The following is a 19,525-nucleotide window of genomic DNA, read 5'->3' as shown; positions in this document are numbered from 1 at the left end:
AAAAAAACAAGAGTGAATTTGGCTATAGCAGCAGTTGGCTATAGGAGCAGTTGGCTACAGGAGCGGCCCGCCCATACCCTTATAATGCCTTGGATGTTGCTAATCTCTTCTCTGTGTATGTGCAGTCAGGTAAACATACAGATGTGAACAGATTGAGACCTAGGCTATAAGGTCATATATTTCATTATATATGAATCAACTATATTTATAACCTACTTTTTAATAGGCGATAATATGATTCAGTGAAATACTTAGGTAATTGCTTTATTTTCTCCCTCAAACGCAACTTCTACCTCGTAATCTGTTCTGATATTTCAGGTTGTCCTGTGTGAAATGTTAATGATTCAATCCAAATAATTTCAGTTGGAAAAGGCCACAAGGGTCTGTATTCTATAAGTGCAAGCCACCCACTTCGCTTGCCAGCTTGGCAGGCTGGTAGGTGTACCTGGACCTTTGCCGTTGCATTGACCCCTGCCAAATGGAATCACCTGTTTTAAATATACTGAACAAAAATATCAAATCAAATCAAATCAAATGTATTTATATAGCCCTTCGTACATCAGCTGATATCTCAAAGTGCTGTACAGAAACCCAGCCTAAAACCCCAAACAGCAAGCAATGCAGGTGTAGAAGCACGGTGGCTCAGAAAAACTCCCTAGAAAGAAACTCCCCAAAACCTAATATAAACGCAACATGCAACAATTTTAACAATTTTACTGAGTTACAGTTCATATAAGGAAATCAGTCAATTGAAATAAGTTAATTGTGCCCTAATCATTGGATTTCACATGACTGGGCAGGGGCGCAGCCATGGGTGGGCCTGGGAGGGCATAGGACATTCCTGCAGTCAGCATGCCAATTGCACGCTCCCTCAACTTGAGACATCTATAGCATTGTTTTGTGTGACAAAACTGCACATTTTAGATTGGAGGTGGAGGGATTATCTTGGCAAAGGAGAAATGCTCACTAGCAGGGATGTAAACAAATTTGTGCACATAATTAAAGAGAAATTTGTGCATATGGAACATTTTGGGATCTTTTATTTCTGCTCATGAAACATGTTGCATTTGTTCAGTATGTAATACTTTGCATCCACTTTGGAACAAACAGTATTGAGTCATTCAAAACGAATTCCTTGCTTTATTATGGGTAAAAATCTGTATCACGATGATGGTGGTGGTGGTGATAATGGTGGTGGTGAAGATGATGATTGCATTTTACTATTAACCCTGTACCACTGTCCATATCATTAATGTTTTCATTCATTCAGGAGCAAGGCCACATCCATAGTTAGTTGAATAATGGCACTCTAGAAAACAACACATCCCAATTACTTTATGACTCATCTGATATTAACCCCATTGTGGGACCATTGTGGACTGAGGGATGCTCCCCATTCATATTCAGGTGTTGCCTTCACTTCTTTACATTAGCGCTTGCGCAGACCATCATGATTCATGTCAGAGCGCGATGATGGCCTCAGGTCTATGATATATAAGTCTTGTTTCGATGCTGTTTTGAAAACGCACTGTTGCAGGTTCATTGGAAGGCACAATTATTGTAGAAGAGATATCCTTTTCATAACAACTTCACAGAAACATCTCCTGTCACAGTTAAACTCAGGTATTTGACAACCACTTCATTTTTTTGTTTAATTTAAGGATATAGTTGTGGTGTTGTGTGCAGATCATTTAATTATTGATGGAAATGTAGCCTATTTACCATAAAATGCAGTACTTAATACTTGTATACAGTATTACATAATATTATTCGATGAGGTGGACATAGTTAACATAAAAGGGAATTGAAAAGTAATTAAATAACATATTATAGTTAAATAAGCAATTACAACATAAGCAACTGCTTTTATTGTTTTCAATGCAAATAAAATACATGTAAAATACAAAATCAGTCTTTGTGGCATATGAAAATACTACTTTTTGTCAGAGGGACACTCCCAGCCTAGGCTACTTAACATGCATCTTCACTTTAATTAATTAAATTGTGATTATGCACATGATAAAAATGAGCCTACATTTCCTTCTCAGATTCCTCCCAATCTCCTGAGATGAAGGTGAATGTCTTCGTTTTCGCCGTGGCTCTACTTGGTGCCTTCCAACCTCGCTATGATTGTAGAGCTATTGAAACCCCCCGGGCGGTCCATCCATCCCACAATCTACAGGCGGAGCTGCAACAGCAACTCCCTATTCTTCTGCGACTAGGAGAGGAGTACTTCATTCGGCTAGACAACTCCAATCAAAATTCGCTCCAGTCCTCCTCACCGAACACATCTCCTGGAGCTGCTGCGCCCTCAACAACGGTCAACAGGGCTTTACAACTTCAGCTCACGCAGCGCCTTATGCAAGGTAAAGTCGGTGACATCAATCGGTTTCTGAACAGCTACGCTAACCAGATGGGTGATTCCATGGAAATAGGAAAGAGGTCCGGGCCGGGCGAAGAGCCACCGATCTCTTTGGACCTGACGTTCCACCTGCTGAGGGAAGTTCTAGAAATGGCTCGAGCCGAGCAATTAGCACAGCAGGCAAATAGTAACCGAAAAATGATGGACATATTCGGGAAATGAAAGTGTTAGAAACACATTTGCCAAATAATTTGTTTACATCTTGCAAAGTGTACGGTACTATTCCATTTCTGTATTACTCTTTAATTGGTTAACGTTCGTTATTTTATTTATAATTTGTATTTATTTAAACGAGAGCTGTAAAATCGAGTTGTAATTCCCTGTATATTTATTACATTGTTTGGTGAGAAGCAAACATAGCCCGTTGACATGCTGAAACTGAACAAATATCCTTTGTCTTAAATTATATTCAAGCATAACATGTTTTGTATATACTGTTAGTCACACATTCATCCTCTCTTTCTGAAATTCCCTCTCATTGTACAACTGGTTAAAGTTTGATAATAAAATACAATATGAGCAACCAATCACATTTGTTGTGCAAGAGAATGTCTAATATTTATATTTGTAATAAAAAAGTTGAAAAGTTACATTTATTGCTTGCTGTGTAGCCTAAATTGTGTGTATAAATTCATTCCGACTGTTCTTCTGACTGGCGCGTAAATCTATTGCGCAAAGGTGTGCCAAATTACGCACAGTTTTCTCAAGTCAGAGATCAGCCCAATGACGTTTGTTTTCACAGTATGACGAATATACTGTAAGTGCTAGAGAGCATTTAAGATAAATTACAGTTATTCAACGGTAACATAGTACTTATTTAAACCGTTCCTGCAGCAGGATGCTGACTCAATCAAAACAATGGAGTATTACAACAATTTCAGTATAGTCTTGAGGTAAGATGATAATCTACTTCTGGTTGTTCAGCCAAGAAAAGGAGAAGACGTGTTTGGGTCCATCTTTGTCATCTGTGTTTTGCTGACTTGATCCGGTATCAGAGGACATCTGTGAAAAACAGAGCAAAACCATTAGATGTTCCTTGTGTCACTGAACTATTGCGAAGCTACTCAAATTATAAATAGTAAATTGTTCAGAATGGGGTTTCTAAATGGGATCAAATTACTCGCAATGCATACTGAACAAGTAAAGTCTTATTTGGACAGAGTACATAGACATATTTCTGATATCTATAAAATGTCGGCATGTCCATGCAAATGAACTAAAACAAAGGAACAATTCTGACATTCTGAGTGGAAAATATTGTTTTTGTCATAATCCAAAGCACTAATTTAACACAATTTTCATTAAGGAAATCAAATATTTTGTAGTCTAAAGAGCTACTATGAGATACGAAATACAAATTCGTATCACAAATACGAATACAAATATATATTTATCTCACCACACAAATAGCCACCCACAACCACGCCCACATGATTTCCTGTATCAATCAACATGATGTCCTGAATTACCATAATCATACCAATACAATAACCTCAGAGTACACAATAGCAGACAGCAATTTGACCTGATAAAAGAACATTGCACGGAATTGAAGCTTCTCATGTTTTCAACCTAAAGGTAACCTTTTAAGTGTTATAGATTGACTGCTTAAGTATTAGTGAGTGCCCAAATGAAGAAATAAACATATCTGACACAAACGCTCAATAATTGTAGACTTCATCAGTCTCCAAAACTGATGCAGTACAATAAACAAAGCCGCAACTGTGACATAGACAAATACTTCCTGTGAAGAAACAAAACAACTCAGCTTTATTTATTCAGGATTATTAGTGTTCTTGTATGCAACATGACGTGATGATTTTAGGTTCTGCAGACACACACACAAACACACACACACACACACACACGCACACACGCACACACATATACACACACTGTTACAACACAAAGACCCTTTATGATAATCGCCTCTATCAAGCAGTAGGCCATCCGAGTCAATTCTTTTCCCCTCTGGAATGAATACAAACTGTTCCAGGTGGCTTTTCACTTCTAATTTGAATCCACCTGATTATGTTGGTGTGAACTATATGCTCATTCAAATTAGCACTCCACATGTAAATGAACTCAATGGTGATGACATGTAACAGAGTGGCTGATAATTATCCCAATGAAAACAACAGCCTCCCCCTCCCTGCATCACCCCTCACACGCAGTGCCCCGGCAACCAGAGAGCAGGCAGGTGTCTCATCATTAAAGCCTCCTGCTGAGGTGAAAGCCACTTCTGTAACACAGGCCAGGTTCCATGCAGGCTAACTCAGAGCTGAGCAGAGCACAGCTGCTTTAAACAATGACTGGAATATTCTGATACAGACTGGTTATTGACTGGTTTCAACAACCATTTCTTCCTCATACAGAGGCCAAGAGATTAAAGTCAAGCAATATTAATTTTAGATTTTCTTTAGCAGACACTCTTATCCAGAGCAATTAGGGTTAAGTGCTTTGCTCAAGGGCACATCGGCAGATTTGTTTACCTACTTGGCTCGGGGATTCAAACCAGTGACCTTTCGGTTACTGACCCAACGCTCAACGTTGGGTCAGTTAACCACTAGACTACCTGCCGCCCAATAACCATACGGTTAGTGAACTCAAATGGAGTTAGCCACGGCTCTTGTATTGTTATTATTATATAATTTATTATGTTGAGAAATTTACAGTAAATCTCCCGGCTAGGCTGTAGTGTGTCACAAATGTTTCTCTCACCTGTGTCGGTGGCTCTGATGATGGGACGTTGACCGGGGTTGTGTTTGGGAACTGAACTGGGGTCGTGGTTGAAGTTGGGAAGTGGACTGGGGTTGTGGCCTGTGCGCTGGCAGTTGGGGTTGGGTTTAAGGATGGGAATTGTACCAGGGTTGTTACATGGGCGGGGGCCTGTGGGGTGGCCAGTGTAGCGGTGTCGCCTAGGGTTTCAGTAGGTCTCTGAGGCAGGGGCGGGGGTGATGTCAGCTGGGGCTTTGGAGGGTTGGCCCCAACCGTTGCCGCCACTGCAGCAGCAGGAGACACCTCTGTACGGGTCACCCCTGTCACCCCACTCACTTCTACTTCCTCTTCTCCATCTTCAAACTCATCATCATCATCTTCATCATCTGAACAATAATTAGATTTCAAAACAAGATTTGTTTTTATTGTATAATTGGAAAGTGCTTCTACTGAGTTTTTATTTGATCTTGTTCTTGTTATTTACGGTATGTCATCAGTTAACACAGTCTCTATGGCACTGGAAGAAGTGATTTTGGTCACATTGTGAAAGAACGTTGAAATGCCAAGGGAGGTGAAGAGAGTGTACCGGCGGTGGTGTGCTCATAATACTCATTATACTCCCTACCTTTCACAAAGTCTATGGTAAGCAGTGCCCTCCTCTCCCGCTCAAAGTTGGCTGCGTAGTGATCCATGTTGTCATAGCCACGCTCCACTTTGTCCAGGCTGGAGATGTTAGTACCTGCAACGAGCCTGGTGGACAAAGAGAGATCAAAGGTACACTGTTCTGCAGATCAGCCCTACAGACTAAAACTGGCAAACGTGTATGTGTACTCACTTTTGTAGAAGAGGCTTTGCAGTCTGTGGGAGCAAAGATGAGAAAGGAATTATTTCTCAGAAAGCTCTGATGCGAAACATTAGAATACATTGCACAACATGTTTTCTGGGAAGAAATCTCAGAAGAAATCTCAGAAGACATCTCAGAAGACATCTCAGAAGACATCTCAGAAGAAATCTCAGAAGACATCTCAGAAGACATCTCAGAAGACATCTCAGAAGACATCTCAGAAGACATCTCAGAAGACATCTCAGAAGACATCTCAGAAGACATCTCAGAAGACATCTCAGAAGACAACATGTTTGTAATAGCATGTTAACACTTTTTATTTAGACATGGTATATAACTTTATATAATATTGATATGTCACTGACGCAGAATTTCAGATGCCTATTTTATGTGGTAGTAATTTGTTATCTTTGTAGATAAAGGCCATTCTTGTCCTTTCTGGACAAAAAAAAAGTGTGTCATCACCTGCAGGAAAGTAGCCATCTCTGACTCCTCCATTGTCTGTATCCCTGTCTCCACGATCTTTGCCATGTTCTCCAGGTGCTCTCTATACTTCCTCATGAGGCCGTTTATATAGTCCAGTTTCTCCTGTTGCTCTGCGTTGATCTTCAGGGTCATGTCCCCTTTCCGCTCCTCCAGGATGGCATAAAGGTGATCAAAACTTTCACACACCTTGGATTTCTGCCTCCTGCCATTCTCCTGGAAGACAGCCATGATTGTACTGTAAGGTCGAGCCGACAGATAACTGGGTCATAGATATTGTCAGAAGTCAAAATTAGGGTGAATAAAAATAAACAATACATTTTTCCCATCAATATTATTGCAGTTTTATACAATGTGTAAATGCTGTTATAGATGAAACATAAGAAAGGAGAAAAGGTTGAAGGCTTCACCTCAACGGTCTTACAGGTCTCATCCAGTTGACTCATGATGCCTTGAATCCTGTCATTGTTCCCCACTAGCATGGCTATACAGTCAGTCAACTCAGTCTGGAACACACACACAGAGGAGGTTCATCATTATTTTACAAAGAAGGACGTTGTATGTACCAACTCTGATACTCTTCATTTTTTTCTATCTAGAACCTAAAAGGGCTCTTCAGCTGTCCTCATAGCGGAACCATTTGAAGAACCCTTTTTGGTTCCAGGTAGAACTCTTCTGGGTTCCATGTAGAACCCTATATGTTAAGGGTTCTACATGGAACTCAAAAGGGTTCTACCTAGATTCTAAATAGAAAAAACAGTGCTAAGAGTGTATACCTGTAAAGCATCGTTATTAAAAAGGAGATAGACAGTACATGTAAAATAAATAAGTTAACCTTTTGCTTATTGAACACAGTGTTGAGTGGGGCCACATCACAGTCTTTGTGGGCTCCGAACACCTTGCAGAGAGAGCAGGTGGGCACGCCACACGTCACACAGTAGATGTTTATCTTCTCCTCCTCATGCTCCTCACACATGGGCTGGTCACACCTGGCAGGCTCAGGCTCAGGCTTGCTGCTGCAGATTGAACCAGAGGGCTACAGTACAGGTTACAGTCATACTTAGGGGATCCCGTTTAATACACTCTTAGAAAAAAAAGAGTTCTACCTGGAACCAAGAAGCATTCTACCCGGAACCAAAAAGAGTTCTCCTATGGGGACAGCTGGCGAACCCTTTTGGAACCCTTTTGTCCTAAGAGTGTAACACTACACATTTGGTAAAGACTTCCCTGTGACCTTTTTAAAAACTCAACAGCCATGGTTTAACCGAGTTAACCGGGGTTTGTGAGCGAGGAAGCTATACTGTTAAACAAGCACAGTAACGTCCGTCACACTGGAAAGTCACAAAAACGATGTCTTTGAGACTCAAAGACTAAGTGTCTCTCTTTAAGCCATAATAATGTCACTTAAAAGTAAATAAAACAATGTAGTACAGACAGACTTTCTCCTCGTGGAATGTTGGCAAGTCAGAATAGCCATTACTTTGTCATTTATGTTTATTTGGCAACCAAGAGTATGTTAACATTTGGAATAACTGTTTTTAATAGCCCACTTGTGTTATGTAAACCATGGTTAATTGATTACCACACTGTTGGTACCCAGAGCTGTGCTTTTCACACCGATTCAAACAACGTGTCCATGTGGAAATTGTATTCATCTTGTCGCTGCAATATACTCAATAACATGACATTGATTACGCAAAAGTAGCAAGAGCAGATGACGTCTTTCCAGAGACTATCATTAATGTAGTTACAGTAAGTAAATGACATGTAGATACTGTAGATACATATTCTGTAGGGAATCTACAGTGTATATTTAGTGACAGAAGTTGTATTTTGAAAACATACACCGCCGTTCAAAAGTTTGGGGTTCACTTAGAAATGTCCTTGTTTTGAAAGAAAAGCAAAAAAATGTGTCCATTAAAATATAATCAAATTGATCAGAAATATAGTGTAGACATTGTTAATGTTGTAATTGACTATTGTAGCTGGAAACGGCAGATTTTTAATGGAAAATCTACATATGCGTACAGAGGCCCATTATCAGCAACCATCACTCAGGTGTTCCAATGGCACATTGTGTTAGCTAATCCAAGTTTATCATTTTAAAAGGCTAATTGATCATTAGAAAACCCTTTTGCAATTATGTTAGCGCAGCTGAAAACTGTTGTCCTGATTAAAGAAGCGATACAACTGGCCTTCTTTAGACTAGTTGAGTATCTGGAGCATCAGCATTTGTGGGTTTGATTACAGGCTCAAAATGGACAGAAACTCATCAGTCTATTCTTGTTCTGAGAAATGAAGGCTATTCCATGCAAGAAATTGCCAAGAAACGGAAGATCTCGTACAATGCTGTGTACTACTCCCTTCACAGAACAGTGTAAACTGGCTCTAACCAGAATAGAAAGAGGAGTAGGAGGCCCCGGTGCACAACTGAGCAAGAGGACAAGTACACTAGAGTGTCTAGTTTGAGAAACAGATGCCTCACAAGTCCTCAACTAACGGCTTCATTGAATAGTATCCGCAAAACACCAGTCTCAAAGTCAACAGTGAAGAGGCGACTCCGGGATGCTGGCCTTCTAGGCAGTTTTCCTCTGTGCAGTGTCTGTGTTCTTTTGCCCATCTTAATCTTTTCTTTTTATTGGCTAGTCTGAGATATGGCTTTTTCTTTGCAACTCTGCCTAGAAGGCCAGCATCCCGGAGTCGCCGCTTCGCTGTTGAGAGTGAGACTGGTGTTTTGCGGGTACTATTTTTTCTTGGCAATTTCTTGGCAATTCCTCACATGGAATAGCCTTCATTTCTCAGAACAAGAATAGACTGACGAGTTTCAGAAGAAAGTTCTTTGTTTCTGGCCATTTTGAGCCTGTTATCAAACCCTCAAATGCTGATGCTCCAGATACTCAACTAGTCTAAAGAAGGCCAGTTTTATTGCTTCTTTAATCAGGACAACAGTTGTCAGCTGTGCTAACATAATTGCAAAAGGTCAACTATTTTTGTGAAGTACTTGTGTGTGTATCCCTCCTAAAAGCAGAAGATATACTATATTGACGTCTAGAAAATGTAGTACGGCTCAAAGTGCAATAAAAATAGGCCTCTCTTAACTGACTGCTGTCTCACTGGCCTACATTGTAAAAATAGTTCAAACTAACAGGCTACTTGTCCAGCCAACCATGAGTCAAACCTGATTTCACAATAGTGCTCTACAAAAACAAATATACACTGCATGTACAAAACATTAGGAACACCTTCCTAATATTGAGTTGCATCCTCTTTTGCCCTCAGAACATCTTCGATTTGTTGGGGTGTGGACTCTACAAGGTGTTGAAAGCGTTCCACAGGGATGCTGGCCCATGTAGATTCCAATGCTTCCCACAGTTGTGTCAAGTTGGCTGGATGTCCTTTGGGTGGTAGACCCTTCTTGATACACCAGCAGTGTTGCAGTTCTTTTTGCAGATAGACTGTAGCTTCCATCAATGTAATTGTCTGCATCACTTCCAATCCCCAATACATTTGTTTGCACATACATACATACATACATACATACATACATACATACATACATACATACATACATACATACATACATACATACATACATACATACATACATACATACACATAGAGTTGAAGTCGGAAGTTTACATACAACTTAGCCAAATACATTTAAACTCAGTTTTTCCACAATTCCTGACATTTAATCCTAATACATATTCCCTGTTTTAGGTCAGTTAGGATCATCACTTTATTTTAAGAATGTGAAATGTCAGAATAATAGTAGAGAGAATTATTTATTTCAGCTTTTGTTTCTTTCATCACATTCCCAGTGGGTCAGAAGTTTACATATACTCAATTATTATTTGGTAGCATTGCCTTTAAATCGTTTAACTTGGGTCAAACGTTTCGGGTAGCCTTCCACAAGCTTCCCACAATAAGTTGGGTGAATTTTGTCCCATTCCTCCTGACAGAGCTGGCGTAACTGTTTCAGGTTACTATGCCTCCTTGCTCACACATACTTTTTCAGTTCTGCCCACACATTTTCTATAGGATTGAGGTCAGGGCTTTGTGATGGCCACTCCAAAACCTTGATGTTGTTGTCCTTGAGCCTCAATCCCAGAACAACAGCAAAGGACCTTGTGAAGATGTTGGAGGAAACAGGTACAAAAGTATCTATATCCATAGTAAAACGAGTCCTATATCGACATAACCTGAAAGGCCGCTCAGCAAGGAAGAAGCAACTGCTCCAAAACTGCCATATAAAAGCCAGACTACAGTTTGCAACTGCACATGGGGACAAATATTGTACTTTTTGGAGAAATATCCTCTGGTCTGATGAAACAAAAATAGAACTGTTTGGTCATAAGAACCATTCTTATGTTTGGAGGAAAAAGGGGGAGGCTTGCAAGCCGAAGAACACCATCCCAACTGTGAAGCACGGGGGTGGCAGTATCATGTTTTGGGTGTGGTTAGCTGCAGCAGGGTCTGATGCACTTCACAAAATAGATGGCATCATGAGGTCGGAAAAATATGTGGATATATTGAAGAAACATCTCAAGACATCAGTCAGAAAGTTGAAGCTTGGTTGCAAATGGGTCTTCCAAATGGACAATGACCCCAAGCATACCTCCAAAGTTGTGGCAAAATGGCTCAAGGACAACAAAGTCAAGGTATTGGAGTGGCCATCACAAGCCCTGATCTCAATCCTATAGAAAATTTGTGGGCAGAACTGAAAAAGCGTGTGCGAGCAAGGAGGCCTACAAACCTGACTTAGTTACACCAGCTCTGTCAGGAGGAATGGGACAAAATTCACTCAATTTATTGTGGGAAGCTTGTGGAAGGCTACCCGAAACGTTTGACCCAAGTTAAACTATTTAAAGGCAATGCTACCAAATACTGATTGAGTCTATGTAAACTTCTGACCCATTGGGAATGTGATGAAAGATATAAAAGCTGAAATAAATAATTCTCTCTACTATTATTCTGACATTTCACATTCTTAAAATGAAGTGGTGATCCTAACTGACCTAAAACAGGGATTTTTACTAGGATTAAATGTCAGGAATTGTGAAAAACTGAGTTTAAATGTTTTTGGCTAAATTGTATGTAAACTTCCGACTTCAACTGTATATGGCACAGCTGTCAATTTTTTGGTCCTTAAATGAAACTGGTATGCTTTTTTATTTATCACAATTTTCTGTAACCAATTATGGCCTTTAATGCAGGGCCGACAGACAAGTTCCCTACTTTTTCCCCCTTCCACTTTCCTCTTCCATTTTTGCCCTAATGCTGCAATTACTTAGTTGTAATTTTGGGTAGAGCAGACATTTCCATATGGTAGCTGCATGTGTGACTTAACTCCACCAGTCCTATTCATGATATAATTTACAAAATTATTCCTTTAAAAAAAAAAAGTTTATAAAAAATGTATGCTTTTTAAAAAATATATTAGTATTAGTTTAACCACAATATTTGCTGTATTATTTGTTCAGTTTTTTTCTGGTGGATTAAACTGAAATTGACTATTCTTGATACACAGGGGAAACTGTTGAGCGTGAAAACCCCAGCAGCGTTGCAGTTCTTGACGCAAACCGGTATGCCTGTCACCTACTACCTACCAGGCACTTAAAACATTTGTCTTGCCCATTCACCCTCTGAATAGCATACATACACAATCCATGTCTCAATTGTCTCAAGGCTTAAAAAACTATTCTTTAACCCGTCTCCTCCCCTTCATCTACACTTATTGAAGTGGATTTTAACAAGTGACATCAATAAGGGATCACAGTTTTCACCTGGATTTAGCTATGTCATGGAAAGAGCAGGTGTTTTTAATGTTTTGTACATTCTGTATATTCTCCTTTCATTTTCCATTTCCCATCAGGAGTATTCATATTCATTCTATATGTTGTTTTGGATAATATGTAATCTTCTTGATGTCCAGATTTGTTGGTGTGGTGGTTTGCTGTATGTCTAATGGGCTAGACATACATGGGACTACTACTGAGTGCCTTTGACTAGATTGTCTGCCGCAATCATTTTAAATAGGCATGCAGTGTCTAACCTTGAGGACTGCTGTATATATCAATGATATTCTGCCTGTCTTAGGCCCATTGTTTTAGACCCATTGTTTTAGGCCCATTTTTTAGACCCATGTTTTAGACCCATTGTCTTCTCTTATGAGGCTTTTATTTCCTCACCTTGAGGACTCCTGTTCCTGTTTGTACATATCAATGATATTCTCCACCAGCAGGTTCCTCTGGAGGCCATAGACACCATGCCTGTCCAGGACCACCTCATGTCTGCAGGATGGGCAGCGGAAACGCCCCCCTGAAGTCACAGTGGTTCCTCTGGTCGACAGATAAGGGTTTGAGGCCTACACAGATCAGGACAGCAGGAATGGCGTTAGATAAAGCCGGTCATGGATTTTTTTTTAAATATAGGCCTAATGTTGTCTGATATAGGTTAGTAGTATTTGCATTGGTTACTGAACTTATGTGCTAGATGAATCGGGAAATGGCATGGGTCAAGGGGTATACATGTTGACAAAACACTTTTTGTTTATTTTCAACATGACCAAATAAGTGGTAATTAAACAGTGACAATTGAAGGATGAGCAATACCTTCACTACAATTTCAGAATGCTGTACATGTATATGAATGGTTTTTGACAGAGATAAACCTGTAACTTTACATAGCCCATCAAGAGACAGCAGTAAAGGTTAAAAGTGAATAGTTCAGCTGTATAATAACCAACCTACCTGGAAAATATCTTGAGCACATTTTCGACAAAGGTTGTGTTGACAAGGGAGAATGACCACCGGTTTGGTAAACATCTCCAAACAGATAGGGCAAATGAGCTGTTTCTCCAAGCTGTCCATGGTGCTGTTTTGCTTTGTGGAATGTGAATACCCCAGAGAGATACTCATTGCACAGTGGAAAAACAAAAACCCTACTGGTCTTTAGGGATACCAACAAATGGTCCCCCAATGGTCCCCCAATCCCTAAAGAACTGACTTGGCAAATATCAAAGATGTCTACTCCTTTAGAACAATGCAGAGTCACTGGGCCTGCTCAGGCGCCCGTTGCTGTCCTCAAAGTTTCTTCTAACAGATCGTGTTGCTCCCTAGCTGGCAATCCACTCAGTGTCACAGGCTGTTTTTAGAAACCCCCACGTCAAGGGTTGTCATGCTTACTTGCCCATATATGAAAATGTCACGAGAAGGGTTAGGGGGTCCAGCTGTTACCACCTCTGAAACAGGAAGGGGTAGGCCCATACCTCCACTAAACAGAGTAGGCTGAAATAGCCGCTAGCCGCTGATCTTGCGTCAGTTTTGCATTTCCCCCTCTAATGGTTAAGGTTAGGATTGGGGGAGGGGGAAATGATCCTAGAGCTGTGTCTAGACTTCACCCCGGGTGGAGCCTTTCTAACAAACACAGGCAAGACTGTTGAATAGCGGTCTATAACTTCATTTTATGTTTAGAGTTGTCAATCTGAGAAAACTGCACTATAATGCAAGAATGCTTTTGTGGAAAACATGCAAGTTAGCCTACATCTACGAAATGATTGAAATCAATGTTAAAAGACTCCAGTCCACCTGCCAATGACAAACATGATCTATTGCGGAACACTGGTCGCCTAATTTTAAAAATAAATTAAGTAATTACACTACGCTGATACTGTAAGTAACACCACAGTCCCACGTTGACTCAGAACCTTTCCTCAGGATGAAGACTTAAAACAAATATATACCACACTCATACCAAAATAATCAGATACCATTTCATGTTGACTGTATAGATAGATAAAATCATACATTTAATTTCGACCAAATACTTTAGTTGTGTTTTATAAATACACATAATCTTTCCACACTGAGCTGTCTGTAGTGTACTGTAGGTGACAAGTCAAACCAATGCACTCCAGAGTGTTTAGTTCAGTGAATGGAGCTGGTGGTTTGGTTTTCCAGGGGAACAATGACATCAACTACATCCAATGAAAACCTCCAAACTGAAATCAAGAAAAGTGAATAAAAACAACCAAAAGCACTGATTTCCAGACAATGCAATTGGGTTTGAGTGTGGGAACAGGTTTGAGTGTGGGAACAGGTTTGAGTGTGGGAACAGCCATTGACATAGAAATAGGCTGTGTAGTGTTTATGTAGTCTAGTGCTGCTACTGCTTATAGACATCCAAGTTCAGGTGTAGCTTCGGTGCCCATCCCCAATCAACTGCGTCTTCTCACTGGAATTAGTTGGCTGGTGCACAACCGGAGTGTCCACATCTAGGATTAGACAACAGTGTGAATAATGACACAGAAAATCCCTACAATGTCAGATGATCAGCATAGATACATTTGTCCTTCTTATTGTGGTATTTTCTCTCATTCTGTTCAGGGATACACTGACGTAACGGTATGTTTAGTTTACTTGTTGTTTGCAGAAGATGTAAAGGTATGTTTAGAAATGATTTGTTCATCTATTATTTTCCTAAGAGGTTATAGGAAATGGTTCTGACTGGCACAAGAAGGACGTATCGCATCAACACAAATCTAGCACATCTACTTGTTGTTGAAACCGCGGAGACATTTACACATTGTACATAATTGCTCCTTCACTTCCCATAATTTATGAGTTGTCGAAAATAATTAGCTATTTATCTGGCTACACTGCTTCCCATACATTTTTGAACATGTCATAAACTAACATTCACAGTGAGAATTGTAATTTATAAACAGGGATTTTTTTCTCCATCAGCTTACCTAAATGGATGTTATATGAATATTGTGCTGTTGAAATCGTAGCGGCAAGGGTAGCTATGAGTTTCTTAAGTCTGGTCACACATTGTTGTGTATGTGAGCGGTAGTCATGAACTTTCACTTCCCTCCATGTTGGTGTAAAGTAAGCTCACCTTACCATGTGGGCATTGGTCATCAGTTCCTTCTTGTGAAGTGTGTTAGTGGTGTGACGGGACCATCTGTCTACTGGTGCTTGCAAGCCGTACACTTTAACTATATGAGTTGCTGTTCCCTTTGCCTCTTGCCCTCCTCAAGTGTGAAATGCTTGTGTGTGTGATCCTGTGTGTGCTTATGGGTGTATGTGTGTGTGTGTGTGTGTGCATGTGTGTGTGTTCCCTCACCAGTCTCCATGTCGTACTGGATCTCCTCCTCCAGGTCTTCAGGGGAAACATAGCTGTCTGTTCCCTCTGCGGGGTGCATGGGCTTCAGCTTCCCACAGCAGCAGTTACAGCAGCAGCACAGGCAGCAGCAGCAGTAGCACCCCGTTATCACGCCACACAGGGCAAAGAGACCCTGAACGGAGAGAGATATAGGTTAACACAACACAAACAAACCAACATGCCATCATGAACTAATGCACACACAGACATACACACAGACATACACACACACATGCAGGGACTCACAGCAAATCATCCAGGGACTCTTTATGATTGTGAAGGCTCACCTTAGCCCACCAGGTAGAGAGCATGAAGTAGGTGTTGACATTCTCCTCTCCAAACTGCTGGGCCACGTAAAGGCCAAGGGAGCCGTAGCTGTCATAGATGTTTCTCTTTGTGACGTCTGACAGAATGGAATTGGCGCTGTTGAGCTCCTTGAATTTCTCTGCCGTCTCTGGGTTGTCAGGGTTCTTGTCCGGGTGGTACCTAAGAGCTAATTTCCTGAAAGACATTCAAATGTAAATCAATGAACACACAATAATATCAAAAATCAGGGTAGAAAATGGACAGCAGAACTTGGTGAACCTCTCGCTTGTGGTTTCAGAAACTGGATGAGAGATAATGTGCAAAGAAAAAGGCTCTATGCCCGCTCTCTGGCTGGTATTTCATTGACATATCTAGACACACTTGTTTGTATAGGTTAGTTAATGTACCATTTGATCCACTGCCCCATCTAGTGTCTGGCAGAAGACAACACAGAGGAGATGTGGTGTCTGATGAGGTGAGCGAACATGCTCTGAAAATGTATTTTTTGTATTATAAACTACTTCAGAGATAGTGATGTTTATAAAAATGGCTAATTCATTCAAGATATAGTTCAGAGAATATAAAACATGAATATCATTAGGGGTTATTCGTGTCTGCATTTAATAATGGCATGTCAGCAACCATTTCTAACAAAATAGGTCATAGGGGCATAACACATACACTCCCCTATGTATTTATTTGGACAGTGAAGATAACACTTTTAATTTAGCTCTATACTCCAGCATTATTTATGAAGCGACATCACAGAATGTCAACTTTAATTTGAGGGTATGTTCGTACATATCGGTTTTACCGTTTAGAAATGAAAGAACTTTATGTATATAGACCCCAATTTGAAGTTGTCATAAGTATTTGGACAATTTCACTTATAGTGTACTACATTTAGTTAAAAGTGTAATATTTGGTTCCATATTCCTAGCACTGCAATGGAAAATGTGATTCATCCTGGTACAAGTGTCTATAGTATAACATAATTTCTTCCCAACATCTCATGTGGAATACAGTATATGATACATATACACTGTGTACAAAACATTAAGAACACCTTCCCAATATTCAGTTGCAACCCCCCTTTTGCCCTAAGAACAGCCTCAATTCGTTGGGGCATGGACTTTACAAGGTGTCGACAGCATTCCACAGGGAAGCTGGCCCATGTTGACTCCAATGATTCCCACAGTTGTGTCAAGTTGGCTGGATGTCCTTTGGGTGGTGGACCTTTCTTGATTCACACGGGAAACTGTTGAGCGTGAAAAACCCAGCAGCGTTGCAGTTATTGTCACAAACCGGTGCGCTTGGCACCTACTACCAAAAAACGTTCAATGGTGCTTACATCTTTCTGTCTATTAACATTCACACAATCCATGTCTATTGTCTCAGGGCTTAAAAACCCTTCTTTAATCTGTCTCCTCCTCCTAATCTACATTGATTGAAGAGGATTTAACAAGTGACATCAATAAGGTATCATAGATTTCACCTGGATTCACCTGGTCAGTCTGTCATGGAAAGAACAGGTGTTCTTAATACTCAGTGTAGATGTGATAGTTTATTGGGTACACCCTAGGTTGGATCCCCTTTTGCCTCCAGAACAACCATAATTCTTTGTGGGATGGAAAAGTTGCTCAATTGGTATCAAGGGACCTAACGTGTGCCAGGAATACATGAACCACACCATTACATCACCGCCACCAGCCTGTACCGTTGGCACCAGGCAGGATGGGGCCATGGACTTATGCAACTTACACCAAATCCTGACTCTGCCATCAGCTTGACGCAACAGGAAATGAGATTCGTCGGACTAGACAATGTTTTTCCACTCCTCAATTGTCCAGTGTTGGTGATCGAGTGCCCACTGGAGCTGCTTCTTCTTGTTTTTATCTGATAGGAGTGGATCCTAGTGTGGTCATCTGCTGCAGTAGCCCATCTTCGACAAGGACCGACGAGTTGTGCGCTTCGAGATGCCGTTCTGCACACCACTGATATTTGCCTGTTTGTGGTCTGCTTGTTATCTTGTACGATTACCATTCTTCTTCGATCTCTCATCACCAAGCTGTATTCGCCCAACAGGACTACTGCTGACTGGATGTTTTTTGTTTGTCGCACCATTCTCTGTTAACACTAGACACTGTCGTGCTCGAAAAGCCCAGGAGGCCGAACGTTTCTGAGATAATGGAAGCAGCACGCCTGGCACCGATGATCATACCACGCTCAAAGTCGCTTAGGTCACTCATTTTGACCATTTTAACGTTCAATCTTACAGAAACTGAATGCTTGTCTGCCTGTTTTGCATAGCAAGCCACAGCCATGTGACTCACTGTCTGTAGAAGCTAACCATTTTCGTGAACAGGGTGGTGTACCTAATACACTGGCCACTGAGTGTCTATGTCATAGTGATAGATTTAGATGTGATAGATATGATAGTGAAAGATAGTGATATGATATTGATAGACATAGATGTGATAGATAGTGATTGTGGACAACAGGAAAAGGAGGGCCGAACACGCCCCCATTCACATCGATGGGGCTGTAGTGGACCGGGTCGAGAGTTTCAAGTTTCTTGGCGTCCACATCACCAACACACTATCATGGTCCAAACACACCAAGACAGTCATGAAGAGGGCACAACAACACCTTTTCCGCCTCAGGAGACTGAAAAGATTTGGCATGGTTCCCCAGATCCTCAAAAGGTTCTACAGCTGCACCATCGAGAGCATCCTGACTGGTTGCATCACCACCTGGTATGGCAACTGCTCGGCATCCGACCAGAAGGCGCTACACAGGGTAGTGAGTAAGGCCCAGTACATCGCTGGGGCCAAGCTTCCTGCCATCCAGGACCTGTAAACTAGGCAGTGTCAGAGGAAGGCTCATAAAATTGTCAAAGACTACAGCCACCCTAGTCATAGACTGTTCTCTCTGCTACCGCACAGCAAGCGGTACCGGAGCGCCAAGTCTAGGTCCAAAAGGCTCCTTAACAGCTTCTACCCCCAAGCCATAAGACCGCTGAACAATTAATCAAATGGCCACCCGGACTATTTAATTACCCTAACCCCCATAGTCACTTTACCCCTACCTACATGTACAAATTACCTCGACTAACCTGTAACCCCGCACATTGACTCGGTACCGGTACTCTCTGTATATAGCCTCATTATTGTTATTTTATTGTGTTACTTTTAATTTGATTGTTTACCTTTGTTTATTTAGTAAATATTTTCTTGACTCTATTTCTTGAACTGCATTGTTGGTTAAAGGCTTGTAAGTAAGCATTTAATTTTAAGGTCGACACCTGTTGTATTCGACGCATGTGACAAATGTTATTTTCTTTTCTTCTTAATGCTTTGTACAGTCAGTGTAGATGTGATATATATAGATAGATAGATAGATAGATTGATTGATCATTGTGAACTGCTGGTGCCTTTGTTGTCAATTCCCACCTGTAGGACTTCTTGATGTCATCATGGTTACAGCCTTTCTCTAGCCCCAGAACTTGATACAGAGACTCCCCTGAGGTGGACAGAGAGCGCTGCCTTGGTTCAGACATCCTACAACCATTACCTGCTGGAGAA

At 40.9% G+C, this 19,525-nt stretch overlaps 3 protein-coding genes across 3 annotated transcripts in view; 1 reads left to right on the top strand and 2 right to left on the bottom strand.

Annotated features, from left to right (window-relative positions):
- Positions 1-1,140: 1,140 nt before the first annotated feature.
- Positions 1,141-2,952, top strand: LOC129814144 (corticoliberin-1-like). The gene is made up of 2 exons (XM_055866972.1): positions 1,141-1,623; positions 2,049-2,952. Exons 1-2 carry the CDS (start codon positions 1,458-1,460, stop codon positions 2,582-2,584), a joined length of 702 nt encoding a protein of 233 aa, XP_055722947.1. The 5' UTR covers positions 1,141-1,457; the 3' UTR covers positions 2,585-2,952.
- Positions 2,953-2,995: 43 nt separating this feature from the next.
- Positions 2,996-13,914, bottom strand: trim55a (tripartite motif containing 55a). The gene is made up of 9 exons (XM_055866971.1): positions 13,220-13,914; positions 12,659-12,834; positions 7,303-7,483; positions 6,878-6,973; positions 6,450-6,683; positions 5,976-5,998; positions 5,766-5,890; positions 5,144-5,526; positions 2,996-3,424 (listed from the first exon to the last, which is right to left on the bottom strand). Exons 1-9 carry the CDS (start codon positions 13,385-13,387, stop codon positions 3,329-3,331), a joined length of 1,482 nt encoding a protein of 493 aa, XP_055722946.1. The 5' UTR covers positions 13,388-13,914; the 3' UTR covers positions 2,996-3,328.
- Positions 13,915-14,157: 243 nt separating this feature from the next.
- Positions 14,158-19,525, bottom strand: part of LOC129814145 (dnaJ homolog subfamily C member 5B-like) — a 5,617-nt gene continuing 249 nt past the window's right edge. Inside the window, exons 2-5 of the mRNA XM_055866973.1 lie at positions 19,394-19,517; positions 15,923-16,136; positions 15,597-15,768; positions 14,158-14,742 (exon numbers count right to left, since the gene is read on the bottom strand). Coding sequence (XP_055722948.1) covers positions 14,657-14,742; positions 15,597-15,768; positions 15,923-16,136; positions 19,394-19,500 — 579 coding nt within the window. The 5' untranslated portion in view covers positions 19,501-19,517 and the 3' untranslated portion in view covers positions 14,158-14,656. The remainder of the gene's footprint in view (positions 14,743-15,596; positions 15,769-15,922; positions 16,137-19,393; positions 19,518-19,525) is intronic.

The sequence above is a fragment of the Salvelinus fontinalis genome, chromosome 17, assembly GCF_029448725.1.
Source record: "Salvelinus fontinalis isolate EN_2023a chromosome 17, ASM2944872v1, whole genome shotgun sequence".
NCBI lineage: Eukaryota > Metazoa > Chordata > Actinopteri > Salmoniformes > Salmonidae > Salvelinus > Salvelinus fontinalis.
The sequence above is the reverse complement of the archived record's forward strand: the minus strand, read 5'-3'. Positions and strand labels throughout refer to the sequence as shown.